We start from the raw sequence: 22,468 nt of genomic DNA on the forward strand, positions 1-22,468 counted from the left end.
TCCTGTTTGTGTTTTCTCAGCTGTTCCCCGGGTCGCCCCGAAGCCTCATGCCACGGGCATCGCGGGGGCTCACAAAACCTTTGCGGGATGATCCCTGACTTCTTAAGCGACCCTGCTTTACGGAGGAGACGACGGAGGCCTGGGCTTAGGACTCACCCAGAGTCACAGCAAGCTCCAGCACGCGTCCACACTGCAGCCAGAGGGCAATGTTCTGGCTCGAAGACCTGCTTTGTGTCATGTGTATGTTACCATGATAGAAATCAGAGAAGATCCGCCTGCGAACCCCAGCTCCACCATTTAGCAGCTCTGAGCCTCAGTTTCCCCGTCTGCAAAATGGGCGTCTCACACTCCCCCCTCATGCCAGGTACCGGAGCCGGCCCAACGCGGGCATCTCGGGTGCACCTGCTCCTCCCGTCGGGCCCCCCACACCTGGGGAAAGAGGTGCCGGGAGGACGTCATGCTCACCTCTCGGGAGGCTGAGGCGGGCAGCAAACCTGTTCCCTCCCTCTCCTGGGCAGCCGAGCCTCGGACACGAGGCGTCTCGGAGTCCAGCAGGCGGGTGGGGGAGCCCAGGCACAGGTGTCGGCTCTCCCTGCTCGGCACCCATTCGGGGACGTGCCACCCTTTCTGCTGCCCCCTCCAAGTCCACGGGGAGGGTCAGTGGAGCCACTTCCATTCTGGGTGTCATTCCCTGGGGCAGCTCCTGTGCTTACAGTGTTGTGGAATGAATGACTGACGGACAGACGGACTGACTGAACACCAGATACTGGAGGTGATGACAGAAGAGCACTGATCGTGATCAGGGTTTACAGCCCGAGGGGAACTCTGTCCCCCGTCACTAAACGGCATGAGAGAGTCGCTATTTATTCTTTAAGGGGATAGAATCCGAATAAAGGAAACTATTTTTTTTGTCTTTTTTCTTTTAATTAAGATTTATTCACACACCATACAGTCATCCAAAGTATACAATCAGTTGTTCACATTACCATCATATAGTTGTTCATTCATCACCCTGATCTACTTTTTGAATATTTTCCTTGTACCAGAAAAAGCGATAATAAGGATAAAAGAAAAGGGTCAAAAAAGAACACCCAAATCATCCCCCCCACCCCACCCTGTTTTTCATTTAGTTTTTGTCCCCATTTTTCTACTCATCCATCCATACACTGGATAAAGGGAGCATGACCCACGAGGCTTTCACAGTCACACTGTCACCCCTTGTGAGCTACATTGTTATACAATCATCCTCAAGCTTCGAGGCTACTGGGTTGGAGTTTGATAGTTTCAGGTACTTACTACTAGTTATTCCAATTCATTAAAACCTAAAAAGAGTTATCTATATTGTGTGTAAGAGTGTCCACCAGAGTCATCTCTCGACTCCATTTGGAATCTCCCAGCCACTGAGACTTTACTTCATTTCAGAAACTATTTTTTAAAGTTTAGCCAGGGCGCTTTGTCTTGTCAACTGCCATGTACCTGTGGGGGACCGGGGCCTTTTATTGAGAAACGGTCCGTTGTTTTTGTGCATTGCCGTGGACCATTCCTCACGACCGCCCACACGGGGTCCATACGTCGAGATGTCAGGGGGGCAATGGGACACCTCCAGCCTTCTGGAACCGTGCGTACCATTGGGCCTGGATTCGCCGTATGCCTTCTTTAGATTGTCACAGCATTCATTCATTCATTCATTCATTCATTCACTACGTGTCTAAGTGCCCCCGTTGACTGGGCGCGATGCTGGGTGCAGAGAATGACAGTGATGAACACTGTGGCACTCACGCTGTGTCGGGGAAGCTGACAGTGGAGGTGTAACGGTGTGCACATACAACGTAAGCTGCGATGGCTGCCACAGAGGGAAAGAATAGGGCATTACGTGAGCAAAGGACAGAAGGGGCCTACGTGAGGTGGATGGATGGAGAAGGTGCAACTGCGAGGGTAATAGTGTGGCTGACACCCAAAGGATGACGAGAAGCCAGCTGCACGAGAGTGGAGGGAACAGCATATGCAGGAAGAGGGAATAGCATGTCCAGAAAGAGGGAATAGCATATCCAGAAAGGGGGAACAGTGTGTCCAGGAAGAGGGAACAACATGTGCGGGAAGAGGGAATAGCATGTCCAGAAAGGGGGAACAGTGTGTCCAGGAAGAGGGAACAACATGTGCGGGAAGAGGGAATAGCATGTCCAGAAAGGGGGAACAGTGTGCCCTGGAAGAGGGAACAGCATGTCCAGAAAGAGGGAATAGCATGTCCGGGAAGAGGGAACAGCATGTCCGGGAAGAGGGAACAGCATGTGCAGGAAGAGGGAACAGCATGTCCGGGAAGAGGGAAAAACATGTGTGGGAAGAGGGAACAGCATGTCCGGGAAGAGGGAACAGCATGTGAAGGAAGAGGGAACAGCATGTCTGGGAAGAGGGAACAGCATGTCCAGAAAGAGGGAATAGCATGTCCGGGAAGAGGGAACAGCATGTCCGGGAAGAGGGAACAGCATGTGCAGGAAGAGGGAACAGCATGTCCGGGAAGAGGGAAAAACATGTGTGGGAAGAGGGAACAGCATGTCCGGGAAGAGGGAACAGCATGTGAAGGAAGAGGGAACAGCATGTCTGGGAAGAGGGAACAGCATGTGCAGGAAGAGGGAACAGTGTTTCCTGGAAGAGGGAACAGCATGTGCGGGAAGAGGGAATAGCATGTGTGGGAAGAGGGAACAACATGTGCGGGAAGAGGGAACAGCATATCTGGGAAGAGGGAACAGCATGTCTGGGAAGAGGGAATAGCATGTCCGGGAAGAGGGAACAGCATGTGCAGGAAGAGGGAACAGCACGTGCAGGAAGAGGGAACAGCACGTGCAGGAAGAGAGAACAGCGTGTACAGGAAGAGGGAGCAGCATGTGTGGGAAGAGGGAACAGCATATCCTGGAAGAGGGAACAGCACGTGCGGGAAGAGGGAACAGCACGTGCGGGAAGAGGGAACAGCGTGTATGGGAAGAGGGAACAGCGTGTACAGGAAGAGGGAACAGCATGTCCAGGAAGAGGGAACAGCATGTGCAGAGGCCTGTAGACAGGAACAAGTTTGTCATGTTGGAACTCCTGGATGAAGGCCTGCACAGCCAGATTGTAGTGATGGGAAGCAGATCGGGGAGGAGATGGGGAGAGGAAAGGGTAGGGGGCCAGGCAGGGGCCAGGTCACGGACCTGTAAAGAGAGCACATTTGGTAATTCCATTCTTCACAGCCGACCATCATGGATCATCCATGGTGCCTGTCTGGATATGTTATGTCCCCCAGAAAAGCCATATCCTTTAATACAGTCTTGTGGGGTGTACTGATTAGTCCGTTGATTAGGGTGGAACCTCTGATTGAATTATTTCAGTGGAGGTGTGGATCCTGCCCGTACAGGGTGGGCCTTGATTAGTTCACTGGAGTATTTAACAGAGAAGCTAAGAGCCGACACATACCCAGATGCTCGCTGATGCTTAGAGATGCTTGGAGATGCAGACAGAAGGGTGTTTGGAGAGGCTAAGCTAAGAGATGAAGCCCAGAGTTTGCCTGGAGAAGCTGAGAGAGGGCCCCGAGATGCTTAAAGAGAAAGCCACTGGAATCAGAAGCCGAAAACAACACAACCCGGGAGCAAAGGACCAGCAGATGCCAGTCATGTGTCCTCCCAGCTGACAGAGGTGTTCCGGATGCCACTGGACTTTCTACTGTAAAGGTACCCTATTGTTGATGCTGTAGTGTGGATACTTTATGGCATTAAGACTGTAACTTTAAAAACAAATAAACCCCCTTCCTAAAAGCCAATCCATTTCTGGTATTTTGCATAACGACAGCTTTAGCAAACCAGGCCATCCCCTATTGAAATCTGCTTACAAATTGAGTGTCACTAAGGCACCCTTTGGTACACGGGCCTTTTGGAGAATCTGATGAAAGCCCCAGACCAATGTCCAATATGGTAACCACTGGTTACGTGTGGCCGTAGAGCACTTGAAATCTGGCTGGTCCTGGGCGAGATGTGCCCGAAGTGTAAAATGCACACCGGATTTTAAAGACTTAGTATGAAAACGAGAGTATAAAATACCTCCTTAATATTTTTTTATATTGATTGCGTGTTGAGGTGATAATGGATGGATTGTGTTAAATAAAACACACTGTTAAAATTAATTGCACCTATTTATTTGTCTTTTTTTAAATGGGGCTACTAGGAAATTTAACAGTGCCTAGGTGCCCGCGTCCCATTTCCATCGGACAGCGCCGCTGCGGGCCCCTCCCCAGGCGAAGTGCTCTCAACACGCAGAATCATGCAGACACTTTCAGGAACCCCTTCCCCCCGGGCTTTGGGAGTTCTGAGACTGCCCAGAGGAAACAATGGATGAGGCAGGATTTGGAGAAGGGGGAATTTTCCAGGTCGACGTGGTAGGGAAGGGCATTTGCTTCAGGGGGAACCACACTGTGGCAACGCAGAGGTGGGACCTGCGTGGTGTGTCTGGGACCTGCGAGCCCTGGGTGTTGGTGGGTTGTGGAGTGGGGGGTCGGCGGCTGGAGATGAGCTGGGCCCTGAAGGCGGCGGGGGTCCTTGGCTCTGTGTTTCACCCCCATGTTTGCCAGGGCTGTGCTTTCCAAGATGCTAGCCGTGGCCATGGGCAGCGATTTAAACGTAAGTCAGTAAAATGAAATACAGTTAAAAGTTCGGTGCTTGGTGGCATTGGCTGCTCAGTAGGGGTAGGGGGTGGTGCTGGTCCAGAGCGAGAGGATTGGGGGGCCCGGGGGTGCCTGGGGGCTGTGTCCTCCCCGGGACCCTGCAGCACCCGTCCGACCCCCGTTTCCAGCTCTGGATCATCCCCAGCATCCTCGGCAGCTCCAACCTCTACATCCTCTCGGACGACGACTGGGAGGTGATCTCCGCCTGGATCTACGGCTTCGGCCTGTGCGGCCTCTTCGTGGTGTCCACCGTGTTCCACACGATCGCCTGGAGGAAGAGCCACCTCAGGTACCCCCCGCGTGGCCGTGGGGTGGGCAGCGCTGGGCGGGGAGTGGGGTGCCCCTGGTGGACAGGCCCCCACCTCGGGCAGGTGGCATTGCCCGGAGGAGCCCCGGCCTGCCCCTCTCCAAGGACATGAGCAAAGCCGGCTCGAGGGCTGCTGCGAGTGACCGTCACACCTGCTCCTCCCGGGCGCCCCTGGGTTCCCCGCACTTGACAGATGTCAATCCTTCTGCAATGTCGGCGCCAGGGTCCCCGTTTTGTAGATGACAGTCCCGAGGCTCACCGAGGTGGTGGGCCGGGCTCGGGTTCACCTTGCAGGTCATGGCCAAGCCAGGAGCTCATCCGGGGCCCCCCGAAAAGTGAGGGGACACCCTGGCCCGTGGCAGCCCCTGCAGTAACCACGTGTCCCTGTGTTTGGTGCTGCCCCGGAAGCTCGCCCCAAAGCCCATTCTCTTCCTCTCCTGGGGCTCTCCAAAGTCCATCAGTCTCAGTGTCCTCAGGCTGTGGTAACAAAGGATCTCAAATGGGCCTTTAAGGAACTGGAGCTCACTCTCTCCCAGTTCCGGAGGCCAGAAGTCCCAATCCAGGGGTCAGTGGGGCTCCACAGCCTCTGCAGGCTCCGGGGGGGGCTCCTTGGCTGGTAGCCGTGTCTCTCCGACCTCTGAGTCCATCTTCAGGTGGCCGCCTTCCCCCATGTGCCTCCACATCCATGTCTTCCCCTCTCTCTTATGAAGACACGGTCACTGGGTTTCGGGCCCACCCTCAATCCAGGAGGGCCTCACCCCGAGATGCTTCACTAGTGACACCTGCAAAAGGCCCATTTCCAAAGGTCACGTTCTGAGGTTCTAGGTGGGCACGGATTTGGGGGGGCCTTACTGAGCCCACTGCACCCTCCCACGGGGGTGGGCCCTGGGCTCTGGATGTACCCCCGCTGCCCGGATCTGGGCCTGGCTGGGCGCCAGCCTGCTCCCCTGACCCCTGCCGTGGGACGTCACTCCAGGAAGCCAGTGGGGACTTGGGGACAGCGGGAGGCCCAGGAGCAGCCCCCGAGACCTCGGCAGCCCTTTCCCCTCATTTCTGCTGTTTTGGTCACAGCAGCTGACTTGGGGGTCTCGTTGGGTCTCCCCCAAATGTGTTCACATCCTTCTGCTCACCCAGTGGAACCCCTGCCTGGAAAAGGCCGTGAAGCAGGAGGTGAGAAGTTTGGGGGCAGGGTGGGGGGGCAGTTAGAAGCTTGGCCTTGACTCCGAGTCAGCTGACCCAGGGTCCCAAGCCCGAGACCCCTGGATGACCTTGGGTGGGTCCCCAAGTGCCCGAGGCCCACCCTCTACCGTAAAACAGGGATAAAGCTCCTTCACTCCGAGTGACTGTGGGAACGAAATGGAGGGGCCTGAGCTCACTGCTGGACCCCCAGCGGGGCTGAATAAATGGTTGTCACTGGTTTTTATTTATTTATTTTTTGCTTTTTAAAAATAGACTATTTTTTAGAGCAGTTTCAGATTTTCAGAAAATTTGCGCAGACAATGCAGAGAACTCCAATTTTCCCCACTAACATCTTGCATTGGTGTCCTACCTTTGGCACAACTGATGAACAATACATTAGTCACTAGAGCCCGCGGCTTACGCTGGGGTGTGTGTTCTGTGTTCTGCAGTTCTGTAGGTTTTGACAAATGTGCAGAGTTGTGTATCCACCATTATGGTGTCAAATGGAATGGTTTTGCTGCTGTTAATCTCTACTCTCCCCCCTGAACCCCTAGCAACCTCTGAACTTTTCACTCTCTCTAGTTTTGCCTTTTCTAGACCGTCATCCGGTTGGAATCATCCCGTATGTAGCCTTTGCAGACAGGCTTCTTTCACTCTTTCATTCAGCAATCTGCATTTAAGGTTCCTTCACGTCTCCTTGTGGTGTGAGAGCTTGTTCCTTTTGATCGTGGAATGCTATTCTGTTGTATGGGTGCGCCGTTGGTTTTTTAAGGTTAGGTTTTCTCTGTGTCCATGTCCCAGGATGGCACGGAGGCTGAGAGGAGGGAAGGAGGCCTCCTGTGTGCTGCGGGGTTGACTTTTCTCCGACAGACTCCGAAGGGCAGGTGTTACGTGCACACTTTGTAAGTGGGGAATGTGGGACTCACAGGGGCTCCCTGACTTCCCAAGGCCCCGCGGCAGGGGCTCCCCACCCAGGTCTGCCTTACTCCAAAACCCAAGCCTGCCCTGGTGCCCCGGCCACTTCCCTCTGCCGGTGTTGCACTCTCGGTTTCTGTGCGTCTTGGACCACGGGGACACATTCTTAGGTGGAGCAGCCAAGAGAGCTGGGGACACGCTGACTGCCAGGGGCACAAGGTGACACCCCTGCTTTGGCCGTCGTGGCTTCTCGCCTCTTTCAGTTGGTTCATTCCACGGCAATTCCTGAGGGAGATGCATTTTGACGGCCTCTGGACTGTTTGGAAAGGGTGTCAGGGGGCCAGTCGGTCCCAACTCCTTGAATTGAAATAGAGGACAAGAAAATGTTACCAACATGGAGGCCCCTTTGGCAGCTGCCCCAGGATTTCCATGCGCTGTGGCCACGAAGCAGTAAAGCTTTGTGGTGAAGGAGGGGCTCTGCCATCCACCAGCGTTGCGACGGCCTCCACTTTAGATTTCTCATCTGTAACATGGTGGGTGCAAATATGGTCCCTACCCCTGAGGTAGATGAAGGGGTAAAGCTTGTAAAGAGCTTAGAATAGTGCCCCGATTACGTGTGTGCTCTACGTGTGTCAGCCATTATTGTTTTTATTTCTAGGAAGACGTGCCGTTGAGACAGTGAGTGTCTCCATTCATAGAATCACTGGTTGGATTTATCAAGGCCTAGACAGAATCACAGGTTATATTAGTTATCTATTGCTGCGTAACAAATTACCCCAAACCAGAGTGGCTTTAAAGAACAGTAAACACTGATTATCCCACAAAGCTTCAGAGGAATTCAGGAGCTTAGCCATGTGGTGCCGGCTCAGGCCCTCTTGTGTGGTCGAGAGGTCGGCCGAGGCTGTGGTCATTTGAAGGCTTGACTGTGGCCAGAGGACCTGCTTCCAAGCGGATGCCCTCCTGTGGCTGGTGCATTGGCGCTGGATGTTGGGGTGGCAAGTTCAGTTCTTCCCTGCGTGGGCCTTTCCACAGCCACATGGTGGCTTGTTGTCCCCAAAGTTAGTGCTCCAGGAGAACAAGGCAAAGTGTTGATATCTTTTATGATCTAGCCTCAGAAGTCACACTCTGTCATTTTTGCAATATCCCATTGGCGACCCGAGTTTGCCCTGTTTGTTGTGAGAGGGTCTCCACGGTGATGATGATCACCGGGCGCCATCTTGGAGGAGGGCTACCAACTGGCCAGAGCGTTTGAGGGCCACAGTTGGCTCTTCGAGGTGAGGCCAACATATGAAGAGCTGACATTTATGGGGCGCTTCTGGCTGTGCTGAGTATAGACTCACTTAATTGTCAGGACACCCCTGTGATCAGGTGCCGGCACCCTCCCTACTTTGCAGATGGACACCAAGCCCTAGCAGATAACTCACTTGCCCAAGTTTCTCTAGTTTCTAACGGCAGAGCTGGACCCAGGGCACACAGTTAAGCATTTGTGCACTTTTTCTAGCCACAGGGTTCTTTCTTCGTTGGAAATCCTTCCAAAAGCCCAGGGTATAGAGCAGAGAAGCAGAGTTGCATGGATTAAAGTTGGGGAGGGGGAAGCAGATCTGTACCTGTTTGGGGAGGGCTCCCCTCTGCGGGACCCCCAAGGCATCTCCCCAGCAGCCCTCGGGCAGTTGGGATCCTGGGTTAGAAACTGGCTCTAGTCACTTACAGATGGGGAGACTGAGGCCCGAGGGACGGGGCTGGGGAGAGGTGGTCCGCTCTGAGCCCAGGCCCCCTCCCCGCTGGTGGTGGAGCCGGTCGGTCCCAGGGGCACCGATCCGGGCGACGTGGCCCCTTCCTGCTCTCCGGGGCCCGTGACGCTGCTTTCTGCCCTAGGATGGTGGAGCACTGCCTGCACATGTCCGACCGGATGGTCATCTATTTCTTCATCGCCGCCTCCTATGCACCATGGTGAGTGCCCGACTGCACCCCAGGAAGGGACTGGCTTGGCCTCTTCTTTCTGTTCTAACGGCTGTTTTATAATTGGGTGGGTAAGATAACCCATGTGGCACGAAAGGGTTGGGCGCGTCACACCCACTAGTCTGGGCACAATCAAAAAAGTGGAAGACGATGCGGGCCGTGAGGATGCGGGGAAGGAGGACCCCCCGTGCATTGCCAGAGTGGGAAATGGGGCAGCCGCTGGGGGAGGCACTTTGGCCGTTCTTCAGAAAGTTAAACATAAAACTACCACACGATGCCGCGGTTCTGCTCCTGGATTTAGACTCAAGAATCGGAAGCTGGGACTCAGACAGATATTTGCACCCCAATGTTCGTTGCAGCTTATTCACACGTGCTGAAAGGTGGAAGCCACCCGAGTGTCCATCGATGGGCAAATGGATAAACAAAATGCGGCCTCTCCACCCAGGGGAATATTATTCGGCCCTAAAAAGAATGAAGTTCTGATTCCTGCTACGACACGAGTGAACCTGGAAAACATCATCTGAGTGAAAGAAGCCAGGTGCAATAGGACGTATATTGGATGATTTCATTTACAGGAAATCTCCAGAAAAGGCAAATCCGTAGAGACAGAAAGTCGAGGCTGGGGGCAAGGGGGCTGTCTCCAAAGTTATTGCTTAATGGGGACAGACTGTCCGTTTGAGGGGGATGAAAAAGTTTAGGCAATGGATGGTGGTGATGGTGGGACAACATTGTGATAGTAATGAATGCCACTGATGGGACACTCACAGACAGTTAAGATGGCAATTTTTATGTGGTATATTTTTACCACAATAAAACAAAAAAAAGAAAAAGAAAAACAGATACAGGTGAAAAGACAGACTTTCTCCACTCCATCCCCCTCCCTGAGGGCAGCAGTTTATTATCAGTTTCTTGTGTTTCCTTCTGGATTTATTTTAAGCATTAAAGGGCAAATATATATATATTTATATGGCATATGAATATGTACAATATTATAAATATATTAAAATATTTATATATTAAATAGATATGTCTATATAGGTATACATATGTATTTATACTTTCCTCCTACTTTTAATACAAAAGGAGGGGTATTATACAAACCGTTCTGCAGTTTGCTTTTGTGATGTAACTTGGGACATTTTTCCTTTGAAATCCCCTCCCTTTCTTTCTTTCCAGCTGCATAATATTCGGTGACCACCCCTATTTTTGGATTTTTATGACAGGAGGCTGTCGCAGTTCTTTGCTCTCACAAATGGGGCCACAGTAGATATCCTTATCTGTGCATCATCAAGCACATGTGCATGGCTGTATCAACTAGAATCATATGAAATTGCCAATAGTTGGCCCTTTTTGACCTACAAAAATGACAGCTTCATATGGTTGAACCTAATCTCTGTGGGTTAAATTCCCAGAATTGGGATTTCTGGATTGCAGGGAGCAGACATGATCAATTTTGCTAGGCATCACCAGTCACCCTCCAAAGAGATTGCACCACTTAAGCCCTGAGTGGGGAGAAGGACAGTTGTGCACACGTCTGACGAACGTGGACCCTGTGCCCGGGCGGTGCCGAGTGTGGGGTGCTGAGGGTCTGCTTGGTGGAGGGGAGCCTGGGACAGGACGGAGACGGCCCGGGGAGCTGAGCCTGTGCAGACATGACCATGAGAGCCCAGAGGAGGCCCGGCCCGGCCTGGGGGTCTCGGGGAGGGCTTCCTGGAGGAGGTGTCCCAGGCTGAAACTCTTCCTGTTGGCCTCTTTAATGTGGGGAGCCATGGGAAGGTTTGGTGTTACATTTTTGCCGAGATATTTGATTTCCACTCCTGGCTCTCATAATTGGGGTGTCCTCTTTCATTATATCAGCTAATAAACTGTTTTGTTTTGTTTTTTTTTTACAGAAGTTGTGGGTTTACAGAACAATATGCATAAAATACAGGATTCCCATGTACTTCCCTATTATTAACACCTGGCATTAGTGTGGTACATTTGTTAAATTGAGGAAAGCACAGTTTTATAATAGTCCATGGTTTAACTTAGGGTTCACTGTTTGTGTAGTGCAATTTCATGGATTTTTTAAAAAATTTTTTTCTGTTATCATATATACAACCTAACGTTTCCCCTTTTAACCACTTCCAGATACACATTTTAGTGTTATGTTTACAACATTGTGTACCGTCACCACCACACATTACCAAAATATTTCTGTTGTTCCAAATAGGAACTCTGTCCATTTTAACCCTTAACTCCCTGTTCCCTGTGCCCACCCCGTCCCTTGGTAACCTACACTCTAGATTCTCATTCTAAGCATTTGCTTTTTCTGATTATTTCGTATCAGTGAGATCATACAATATTTGTGTCTGGATTGTTTCATTTAACTTGATGTTCTCTAGGTTCATTCATACTGTAGCATGAATCAGAACTTCATTCCTATTTTATGGCTGAATAATATTCCATTGTGTGTGTGTGTGTGTGTGTGTGTGTGTGTGTGTGTGTACCAATTTTGTTTATCCATTCATTGACGGACACTTGAGTTACTTCCATTTCTTGGCAACTGTGAATAATGCTGCCATGAATATTAGTGTGCACATATAAACTGGGTTTTGTTTGTATTTACAAATGTTATTGATTTTTAAATAATTTTTATTGTGTAAAATATATACAACACAAACTTTCCCATTGTAACCACTTGCACAGGTACAACTCAGTGATATTAATTAAATCCACAATATTGTGCTGCATCACCGCAATCCATTATGAAAACTTCCTCATCGCCCCAAACAGAAACTCTGTCCTCTTCAAGCATTAACTCCCCATCCACCCCCTGCCCAAGCCCCTGGCAACCTCTAATCTACTTTCTGTCCCCATGAGTTTGCTTATTTTAGATACTTCATTTAAGTGGAATCATTCAGTATTTATCCTTTGTGTCTTCAAGGTTTATCTGTGTTGTCTCATGCATCAGAACTTCATTCCTTTTCATGGCTGAATAATATTCCACTGTATGGGTAGACCCCGTTTTGTTTCTCCGTCATCTGTAGATGGACACTTGTGTTGCTTCCACCTTTTGGCTATTGTGGATGATGCTGCCATGAACATTAGTGTGCAAGTATCTGTTTCAGTCCCTGCTTTCAGTTCTTTTGGGTCTATGCCTAGAAGCGGAATTTCTTGTTCATATGGTAATTCAGATGTTAACTTTTTGAGGAATGACACTGTTTTCCATGAATGTTATTGAGTTTTTTTAAAATTCAATTTTATTGAGATATATTCACATACCATGCAGTCATCCAAAGTGTACAATCAGTTGTTCACAGTACCATTATGTAGTTGTGCATTCATCACCACAATCGATTTTTGAACATTTTCATTACTCCAAAAAAATAAAAATAAAAATAAAGGTAAAAAAGAACACCCAAACATCCCATCCCCCCCATCCCTCCCTATTATTCATATAGTTTTTGTCCCTATTTTCTACTCATCTGTCCATACACTGGATAAAGGGAGTGGGAGCCACAAGGTTTTCACAATCACACTTTCACACTGTATAAGCTATATAATTATACAATTGTCTTCAAGAATCAAGGCTACTGGGTTGCAGTTCAACAGTTTCAGGTATTTCCTTCTAGCTATTCCAATACACTAACTAAAAAGAGATATCTATATAATGCATAAGAATAACCTCCAGAATGACCTCTCGACTCTGTTTGAAATCTCTCAGCCAATGAAATTTTATTTTGTTTCATTTTGCTTCCCCCTTTTGGTCAGGAAGGCTTTCTCAATCCCACGATGCCGGGTCCAGGCTCATCCCCAGGAGTCATGTCCCACGTTGCCAGGGAGATTTATACCCCTGGGAGTCATGTCCCACTTGGGGGGAAGGCAGTGAGTTTACCTGCCATGTGGTCTTAGAGAGAGAGGCCACATCTGAGCAACAAAAGAGGTTCTCTGGGGGAGACACTTAGGCACAATTTTAAGTAGGCTCAGCCTCTCCTCTGCAGTAACGAGCTTCATAAGGGCAAGCCCTGCTACTGAGTTTTAAAAACGTTTCACTGAGGTGTAACATACACGGAGATGCCTCACAGTCGTAAATGTGGCATCTCATTGAATTCTCACAAAATGAAAGCACCTTGCAGCCAGCACCTTGAAGACCCCCTCAACACCCCTCTCCAATCATTGCCCCCCCAAGGATAACGTCTGTCCTGGCTTCTGTCATCATATAGTAGTTGTGCCTGTTTTTCTACTTTATGTGACTGGAACCTTCATTCTGTTGGATCTTGCTTCTTTCCCTCAATGTCAAGTTAGAGCCATCAGGCCACAGGCGTTGTCCTCCTTTGCCATTGCTGCGTAGTATTCCGCTGGATGTATGTGCCCACCGTCTCCACTCTCCTGTTGGTGGGCATGTGCGTGGTGCCCAGGCTTGGGGTGACTGATTGCAGGTGAATGGCCCCTGCACAGCCTTGTACACATCTGTGGGCACCCACGTCTGTGGGTCTCTCACAGGAACAGACAGAAGGACTGAAGCAAGTCAGTGACCCATTTCGGGGTTTGGATGGACGGGGGGCTGCCTTGCGAGCAGGCGGGTGTGTGAAGAGGCCGTCGTAGGTACCCAGGAGAGCAGGACAACCAAGGCAGGGGTTGTGAGCTTGGAGAGCAAGGACCAAAAGGAGAGGCAGCAGAACCTGAGTGACGTTGTGACTGCCTGATGGTGGGAGAGGGGAGGAGAGGGGAAAGCTTGGGGGTCCAGGGCTGGCAGACGTCGATGGGTGTTGGGCGTGGGACATCCCTGCTGTTGTCTGTCCAGAGAGCCCATCGGATGCAGGCTCTTCCCAGCTGGCCCCAGGGAGGGGCGGGGGCTGGAGACCCTCCTGCGGGTCGGTTGTCAGATGGCCAGGTGGGCAGGTGCACCGGGACTTCTGGAGTATAAACTTAGGTCCCGGGTGAGGCCACGCAGGAGAAGCCAGACGCCATGGCAGGGAGCTTGCTCCAGGCAGCGACCCCTGTCCTTTCTGTGCTGTCTGAAGGCAACACGTGGGCCATCAGGAGCTAACGAGGTCATCTTTCCTGTTTCTCTGTGGGTTGGTGGCAAAGAAGAGTAAAGCCAAGCTTTGTGTGGTAACTGTCCTTGGCATGGGTTTCTAGCACAACCTTCGGAGTCGGCCTTCTGCCTTGCTGATTTCGTATTTGTGTTTCTATTCCTTGTGCCTCTCTGTGATTGATCGAGCACCGGCTCGGGGCCAGGCCCTGCCCTGGTACGTGAGGATGTGGCCGTCCAGCCACAAACAGAGGTGGAAGCCCTGGTCCTTGGGAGGTTCTGGCCTCATGGGGAGCTCCGACACTGCTCGTCCAGTGATTGCACCGTCGATGAGCCACCATTGTGGAAGGTGCCAGGCAGGAGGGGCTCTCGGGGCCAAGTTGGGGACATGTGCCTTGTTTTGAGGGACAGGTTGTCAGGACTTGGTGATTGACTTGATGTGGGGGTGACAGTGGGTGAGACCGGGAAGGTGGTGGTGAAGCAGAGGCCTCTGGTGTGAAGGGCCAAGGGCTGTTGCCTGCAGCCACTGTCCCGAGCCGCTGGCTCCCCTCCACTGCCTGGGTCACCTCCTCCAGTGCCTCTGGGCCACAGGGCAGGTGCATGTGCGGCTCCAGGCTGGAACCCCAGCTCCCCGTGCAGGTCACCAGGGGCATCCTCCTGCATCGTCGAGGTGGGGGTAGGTGGGAGACAGGTGCACCTCCAGGTGGTCCTAGCTCGCTCCTGTTTCGGGGTCCAGCTTCTCTTCCGACTGCCGGCCCTGCTGCCCCACGATGACCTCCAGCCCACGTGATAAGAAAATTAATGCAATTAGACTCGAGCAGAAAGATGAGGTGACGCAACCACCAACTGAGATGGAAGTAGAAGCTGCTGCAGCCCTAAGGAAAGAAATCCAAGAGCAAAACCACATCATGCAGCAAAGCACAGTAAAAAAATTACTGGAAAAAAATATGAGGAGAGTCTGTCTGTACCAACAGGACGCATGCTAAGTGGGGGTGGGCTGTGTGCATGTGAATCAAGAATAACATGACAACGTTATTTGTACACATGAAGAGACAAGTGTAAATGTGCAGAAAAAGATCCGAGCCTTCCCAAGCGGTAGCAGTGGCTTCATCTGGGAAGGGACAGTTAATGGTGGGGAGAGGGGGAGGGACGGATCCTTGCCCTTTTTTCTGGAATACATTCCTTGGATGAGAATGTGCTCTACAAAACTTCTGCAGAAAGTGACTTGCTCAGAGTCTGACTGTCGTTATAAAGATGTTAAGTAATGCCAAAAAATTTAAAGGACAAAAAATAATCATTCATGTCTCATTATCCCCAATAACCGTCAGTGAACATCATTCTGCATTTCTTTATGAGCAGATATAAAAATAAGCTGAGGGTTTACTCCATAGGGTGGCTTATCAGTCAGGATCCAGGCAGGAGGCAAAAACCATGCAATGATTTCAACAGGGAAAATTAAATATGGTGCATCATAAACAGGGGCTGGAGTCAATGGAGAATGGCCTAGTGGGAGATACTGCGAGTTCTGCCTTGGCAGATAAAAGGGCCAGGTGCGCCCCCGGGGGCCGAGCTGAGATGCAGCGGCTAAGGCAGAGCCTCCTCCTGCCACTGGGACCGAGGGCCACGCCCTGTCACCCTGGATGACACGGCATCACTGGGGGTCACGCTGCATGACTTGCAGGCCACTGGGTGCTGCGGGAACCGAGAATTGGAGGTGCCTCCGCCTGCAGGAACCTAATGCATTTCTGCGTGCAGTTCAGCCAGGACAGCTCGGCAGCTGCAAGTCGCAGGTCACACGCTCGGCTTCATCCGGGCCACGTGGGGCCCAGTGTGCGTGCACCCGGGTGCAGGAGCGGCCACCTGGGCTGGGACCGTCAGCAGCTGGAGGAGAACTGCCGAGGCCGAGCGCTGGCGAACCCCACTTGGGCTGGGCGGTGGAGGAAAGAGCACGCTCGCCAGGAGCCTTGCGGGAGGCGCCGGGAACCGGGAAGGAGGAGCCTTTCGCCCTGCAGGGCCTGTCCAGCGCCCTTGCTGACGGGCTTCACACCGCGACGGCTGCAGACGAAGCACGGTCACCAGGCCCGGCTTCCTTATCGCCGAACAGTTCAACAGGGAGCCATTCGGAGCCGAGAGGCAAAAACTGATCATCAGCAAAGATGCGTACCATCTTACTTTTCCTTCCGCTTTCGAAAGACCTTTGGGTGAGTTTCAGATTTTTCCCATTGTGTCATCGCGGTGATGGACAGCCTTATCCTTGCCTCTTTATGGAAAAACAAAACAGCATTTTTTGCACAAGCTCTGGAATTGGAATCAGGATTCCTGGGTCAGAGAGTTTGTGCACTTCAGAGTTGATAGATTCTGCAATATTGCCCTCAGAACTTCACTGATATGTACCAGCACTGGCTTGAGAGGCCCTATCTCGTCATGCTTGGGCATGATCAGCTTTGCTGATTTTCCCCGGATAATTGTTTGATGTTTCCATTTGTCTGACATCTCTCTGCCTCTTCAGTGTCTTCTCACCAGAGCTCATGTCCCACCCGTCACAGAGAACAGGCTTCTCTGGGGTCAGTTTTCACATCACAGCCGGCTGCTGAGGGCTATGTCCCAGTGGGCCCCCAGGCTGTGCCTTTCCCCGCAGGCTGCTCCCCCAGGCTGTGCCCCCTCAGGCTGTGCCCGCAGGCAGTGACCCTCAGGCTGTGCCCCCAGGCTGCGCCCCTCAGCCTGTGCCCTTGGCTCTCTCCTCCAGGCTGAACCTCCGGGAACTGGGCCCCTGGGCCTCCCACATGCGCTGGCTGGTCTGGATCATGGCTTCCGTCGGCACTGTCTATGTCTTCCTCTTCCACGAGCGGTGAGCCAGAGCTGGGGGCCGCGGGGGTCAGGCGCGCACAGAGCTGGGGGCTGTGGGGGTCAGGCGCGCACAGGGCTGGGGGCCGCGGGGGTCAGGCGCGCACAGGGCTGGGGGCTGCGGGGGTCAGGTGCCCACAGGCTCCTGGACCCACCACACTGTGTCCCGTGGCAGGGAGGCCACCGCCTTCCCCAGACCATCTTAGCCAACATGGGGGTGTGTCCAGGAGACCCTCCCCGCTCTGCCCCCCCATCCTGGTGTGAGGGACAGGGGTGCGAATAATTAAGTGGGGAAAGAAACAGGACCTAGAAGCCAAAGGGAATGGCAGACACCTGGCTCCTCAGTGCCCACGGGGCCGACAGAGAGCATTTAGTCCAGGGAGGACCTCAAGGTCTCTGCAGACGCAGCAGCTCTCTCAACTCCAATTGGCTGAGCGTGGCTGCGGGGCTCTGTGGGATAGATGCTGTGATCGCCTAGCAATGTCTGCCCTGGGTTGAGCTCTGATCGCCTCGTAATGTCTGCCCTGGGTTGAGCATGGAGGGCTCCGCGTGCTTGCTATCCCCAGCATTCGACACCCCTGTCTAGCTCGAGTTTGCCTTTTTAGAGGTGGAAGTGTGAGCCTGAGAGAGGAAAAGAAATTTGCCCAAGGTCATGCTGGGTAAAATCTGAGCCCAGGGGTGCCAGACAGAGGGTTGAGCTTCCAGGGAGGCGTGTGCCGAGGCTGGGGTGGCTTGTCTTCCACCAGGTACAAGCTTGTGGAGCTGCTCTGCTACATCATCATGGGGTTTTTCCCCGCCCTGGTCATCCTTTCCATGGTAAGTGCCACCCGCTTGGCGTGGGGCCTCCCGTTCTGGCTGCAGGGACCAAGAGTGTCCAAGTCAACCTGGCACTTGAAATTGACCCTCTCCTTTGGCAGATGGGGAAACTGAGGCCCAGAGGGGCCATGCGGCTTGCCTTGAGCTAGACAGGGGTGTCGAATGGAGTTAGATTACCTGGGTTGCCCTCCCTATCCCTGAGTGGGCTAATTGAGCTCTCAGTGCTTCAGTTTTCCTGTCTGTTTCATGCTGGGAGGATTTAATAGGAAACCTCCTGGGAAGCCATTAGAACAGTGCCTGGAACGTCATCAGTCCCCAGGAGCTAGATGAAATCTATGATAGTGATGGCTCGGGTCCTCTGACACTGCTCTTCAGTGTCTCCATGTTCCCAAACTGCTTGTCTCAAGTGAAATCCTGACAAAGAATGGGCAGCCAGGTTTACTTCTTTACCAATCACTTCTTGAGCCCTTAAGAGAGGCTGGAAACTTACCCATGGGATCATATGTCCTCGTCACAGGTGTCCTTGGAGACGGGTGACGACTCTCATTTTGTGGATGAAGACACTCAAGCTCAGAGAGGGCAAGTGGCCGGGCCAAGGCCACACAGCCCCCAAGTGGCGGAGCTGTGATTTGGGCTCACACCTGCTGGGTCTTGGAACAGCACGATTTAGCCTCCTGAGGGGTGAGAGCCTGGCTGAGAGAGCTGAGAGGCCGGGCCAGGGTAGAGAGACAGGGTGTGCAGCCGAAGCTGAGGCCCCTCACTGTCTGAGCCTCAGTTACTCCAGCTGTCAAATGCGCACAGTGACTCGATCTGCCCGCTGCCCTAGGCCGGGTGACACTTTGTTATTTTAAAATTGTTGTTCTTGGCCAAATCATTTTTTCCCCTTTTCAGTGTTGTGGTAAGGAGGGTCTGCCCTCACCTTGGTTTATATAAATATTTACCATATTTTTTGCCACTTTTTTATGGTTCAATTTTTACTCTTCATTCCCACTGCAATACATTTTGTATAGGGTGAGCCCCTTCCCCAAATCATTAGCCAGTTGTTTCCTTTATCCGCAGTGATTAAATGCTACTTTTATCATCTGTCCAATTCGTCTATACATACATGGGCCTGATTCTGAGATTCTGATTCTGCTCCATGTCTTGTCTTGCCTGTTTTTATACTTGTGCCATGCTGTTTTAATTCTTGTAGTTTTAGATTGTGTTTTCATATTTGGCGAAATATTCCTTCCTCATTATTCTTCTCGTTCAGCATTTCCCCTGTGATTTATAGGCGTCTATTTTTTTTTCAGATTGTTTTTCTTCCCCTGAGCTTCTTTTTTGATTGAAATATCTGTCATATCTATTAAATTATATCACTGCATCAAATGATGTATTATATATTTAAATACACATTTTATTTCATTATAGATAGTAGGTTTATTTCCATACAGACTCATTGCAAAAAAATAAGACCACTATGGAAATGTATAAAAAGGCACAAGTCCCCTACCATCTCCTGCCAATCCCACGCCCCGGCTGCAGCCACCGTTAACAGTTTGTTGTGTATCTTTTCAGCCTTTTAATTTAAATGCAAATGTCATGTGGATGTGCAGGCATAGATGGACTTGTTTGCTTTTCTTTTACAAAAAACGAGGCCGTGCTGTGCATCCTGTTCTGCAACGAGTTTGCTTCACTTAGTGCCTATTCGGGGACGCTCTGTGACAGTAAAGGAGCATCCGCCTCGCCTTGTGGGGTTCTTTCCAGGGGGGCGTTGTCTGCTCCTGTGAGGCAGAGAAAGTGCTAATCGACATCAGGTGTTCTCATTTTGTTGTTACAATATTCACTTGCAGCACCCTTGGGGGCTGAGTGAGTAAATTATTTTATACCGGTGCAATGAAATGCTGTGCAGCCGTTCAAAAGACCAAAGTGGGTCTCTTTGCAGAAATGCAAAACACTCTTTCGAAAGACTGCATTTGGTGGAGAAGCAAATTGCAGTACGGTGGGGATGGTCTGAGCCCACTTATCTAAAAATGATGGCTTCTTATGCATATATCCATATATATGCAGGGTATGTTCTAATCGTCTAAGTGTGAAGGAAATTCCTGGAAGGATCGGGAAAACACTGTTAACGGTGGTTCCCTTTAGGGAGTGGCCCCAGGGGGTCAGGGGGTGGGCTTGGCTGGCTGCTTCTTCCCATCCATCCCCTCCCATCCTGCTTGACTTCTTTTTCCCCAAAACAACTCATAGGTTAACAGTGGTCGCCCCTGAGGGAGATGCTCGCCACTTTTTTCTTACCACTTTTTTTTTGTTTTCTCTAAATTTTAGAGAAAGAAAGCTCTAAAAATGTAAAAAAAATCTTCTCTGAGATTTTGGTGGGAATCCTGGCGTTTGGGGAGAGCTGATGACCTCGTGGCGTCGAGACGCCCCATCCCGGCGTCTGCGTGTCTTCTAGTTTTGGGGGGTGGGGTGGGAGGTGTGGACCACCGCCCGCCGCGCCGGCTGCCCCTGACTCGTGTCCTGCCCTTGTCCTTGCTGACAGCCCAACACGGAGGGCGTCTGGGAGCTGGTGGCCGGGGGCGCCTTCTACTGCCTGGGTGTGCCGTTCTTCAAGAGCGACGGCAGGGTCCCCTTCGCCCACGCCATCTGGCACCTGTTTGTGGCGTGCGGCGCCGGAACCCACTACTACGCCATCTGGAGATACCTCTACCTGCCCGACAGCCTTCAGGCCAAGGTGTCCACGTGAGGCGGCACGGAGGGTGCCTGCAGACATGAGCCCAGAGCCCAGCCCGGGCCCGGCTGCCCGTCCCCGGGTCGAGGTTTCGATGGGTCCCAGGCTCCTCCTGGGACAGCCAGAGACCAACCCTCTGGTCCTCGGTGAGGAAGACAGCATTTCGTCATTCTTTCAGAGAAGACATTAACCCCGTAATCCGTTTCTACCTTAGATGAGTGTTTTGTCCCATGACCCACGTTAACACCTTTGACAAGGGCGCAGACATTTGTCCTGGCACACTGGGGACTCATGGGCCAGTGTTTGGTTCTGAGGGTCCTGAGAAATCTGTTGCGAGTTTGGCAGTTGTTTATAACCCCAGCTGGTGAGGGCCTCCTCCTGTGCTAGCAAAGTCCCTGCTGGGGAGCTGACCCCTGTTCCGGGAAAGCCACCCAGCTCGTCGGCCAGGGACGCTGACTCCCCACGTGCCAACTGCCGCGTGTGTGGCCGGAATTCCGTGCAGCAGCCGTGCCCACTCCATTGCTCTGGTTCTCATGACAGACCCCCCTCTGCCTTCCCACCCTGCTCCAAAGTGGGGCCATGGCCAACGTTACGTCTGGGGGATGCTCCCGGGTGGGGTGGATCAGGGCCGGCAGAGGGAGACCGAGGCCCCCCCAGGCAGGCCCCGGGTTCTGCTGCTCCGTGACTGGTCCTCAGTGCTGGGGAGAGGGAGGAGGTGGCGATGACGAGGTGTGACTTGGCCATTTCTTCTCATCCCCCAAATCCCAGAGAACTCAGGAGAGCCATTCACAGCCCCTGGCTGGGTGCTTGCTCTCTGCTCTGGGTTTAGGGTTAGTGGTGCCTTGGAAGGCCCAGGGGCCCAATGGCCAGGCCCCCGGGGCCCATGCCCACAGCCCCCCCCCCCGAGGGTGGGGCCGGCCCAGCTCCGGGATCTGACCCGGGATCTCGGAATCCCTGGATAAGGGGTCTGTCTCACATCAGACGGACCTCATTCTGCAACTCCCAGCCAAAGCGGGGTGGGCGAGGACAGATGCCTTATGCTGATTTCTAGTACATTCCAGGGTATTTTGGGACTCAAGCCGGTGCCACGTCATTTTGACACATTCCTCAGACAGATAGGGTCTGAGTGGGTGGATGCTTGGGGCTCAGGCTTTATACTCTTGGATGTGTGTGTGGGTCTGTGCGTGTGTGTGTGAGTGTGTGCTTGTGTGTGTGTGTGTGTGCACGTGTGAATGCCCAAGTGTGTACGAGTGTGCACCTGTGTGTGTGGGGGCACACACAGGTGTGTGTAGATGTGTGCACACAGGTGCATGTATAGGTGTGTGCAGGGGTGTGTACGTGTGCATGCGTGTGTGTGCATGCTTGTGTGTGTCTGCCCACACAGGCACCCCCAGCCCGGAAGCTGCCGGCCTTTGGTCAGCCAGCTCCTTGCAGCTCACCAAGTACTTCCCGTCAGCTGAGATCAGGGTTGGAGGTCAGACGGGAGGGCCGGGGGGACAGGGGCTTGCTGCAGATTGGGGGCGGGACACCATGGCTTGACCTCTTCCTGGGCCCCGGGTCAGGTCAGTGGCCGGCCAGCGAGTGGCAGGGGTTCCTGGGGAGCTGGTAGAGGAGCCTCCCAGGGCACGGCACCACGTAGGCTGAGAAAGATGCCGTCACCGAGATGCTGACAGGGACTCACGTTGCCTGGGCCTGGGCCAGGCCCTTGGGACTCTGGCTTAGGACGTTTGCAGTCACCCCGTAGCTGTTGCTGAGCTCCTAAGTCTGGCTCCTGCATCTCCCCGGGCTCCCCTCTGAGGGCATTTGATCTTGCATCCCCCCAAGACAGGCTGCCCCTGTGTGCCCCCACTCCTTTTGGAGGTGCCAGTTCCTCTGATGGGAAATCTGGTCACCCCCTCATCCACCCAACTCACTCCTACACATCCTTCAAAGACCTGCTCAGGCATCAGCTTCGAGGAATTTCTGGCCTTCCTCTGTCTTGGGAGCCCCCCACCCCCATCCCTCTGCTTCCCATCGCCCCCTCCTCACCTGCAC

At 52.5% G+C, this 22,468-nt stretch overlaps 1 protein-coding gene across 9 annotated transcripts in view; it reads left to right on the forward strand.

Annotated features, from left to right (window-relative positions):
- The window catches only part of MMD2 (monocyte to macrophage differentiation associated 2), a 49,106-nt gene extending 27,177 nt beyond the window's left edge, over nt 1-21,929 (forward strand). The window contains exons 3-9 of one of the 9 annotated variants that reach the window (XM_037815003.1): nt 21-364; nt 4,816-4,976; nt 6,066-6,164; nt 8,964-9,038; nt 16,811-16,912; nt 17,655-17,724; nt 20,246-21,929. In XM_037815003.1, coding sequence (XP_037670931.1) covers nt 21-364; nt 4,816-4,976; nt 6,066-6,164; nt 8,964-9,038; nt 16,811-16,912; nt 17,655-17,724; nt 20,246-20,478 — 1,084 coding nt within the window. In that variant the 3' untranslated portion in view covers nt 20,479-21,929. Of the gene's footprint in view, nt 1-20; nt 365-4,622; nt 4,644-4,815; nt 4,977-6,065; nt 6,165-6,974; nt 7,388-8,963; nt 9,039-16,810; nt 16,913-17,654; nt 17,725-18,241; nt 19,008-20,245 lie in introns of those variants that run through there. The other 8 variants (XM_037815004.1, XM_037815006.1, XM_037815005.1 and 5 more) reach the window with 8 other exon arrangements.
- The last annotated feature ends 539 nt before the right edge of the window (nt 21,930-22,468 follow it).

The sequence above is a fragment of the Choloepus didactylus genome, chromosome 21 (genome assembly GCF_015220235.1).
Source record: "Choloepus didactylus isolate mChoDid1 chromosome 21, mChoDid1.pri, whole genome shotgun sequence".
In the NCBI taxonomy this organism is placed as follows: domain Eukaryota; kingdom Metazoa; phylum Chordata; class Mammalia; order Pilosa; family Megalonychidae; genus Choloepus; species Choloepus didactylus.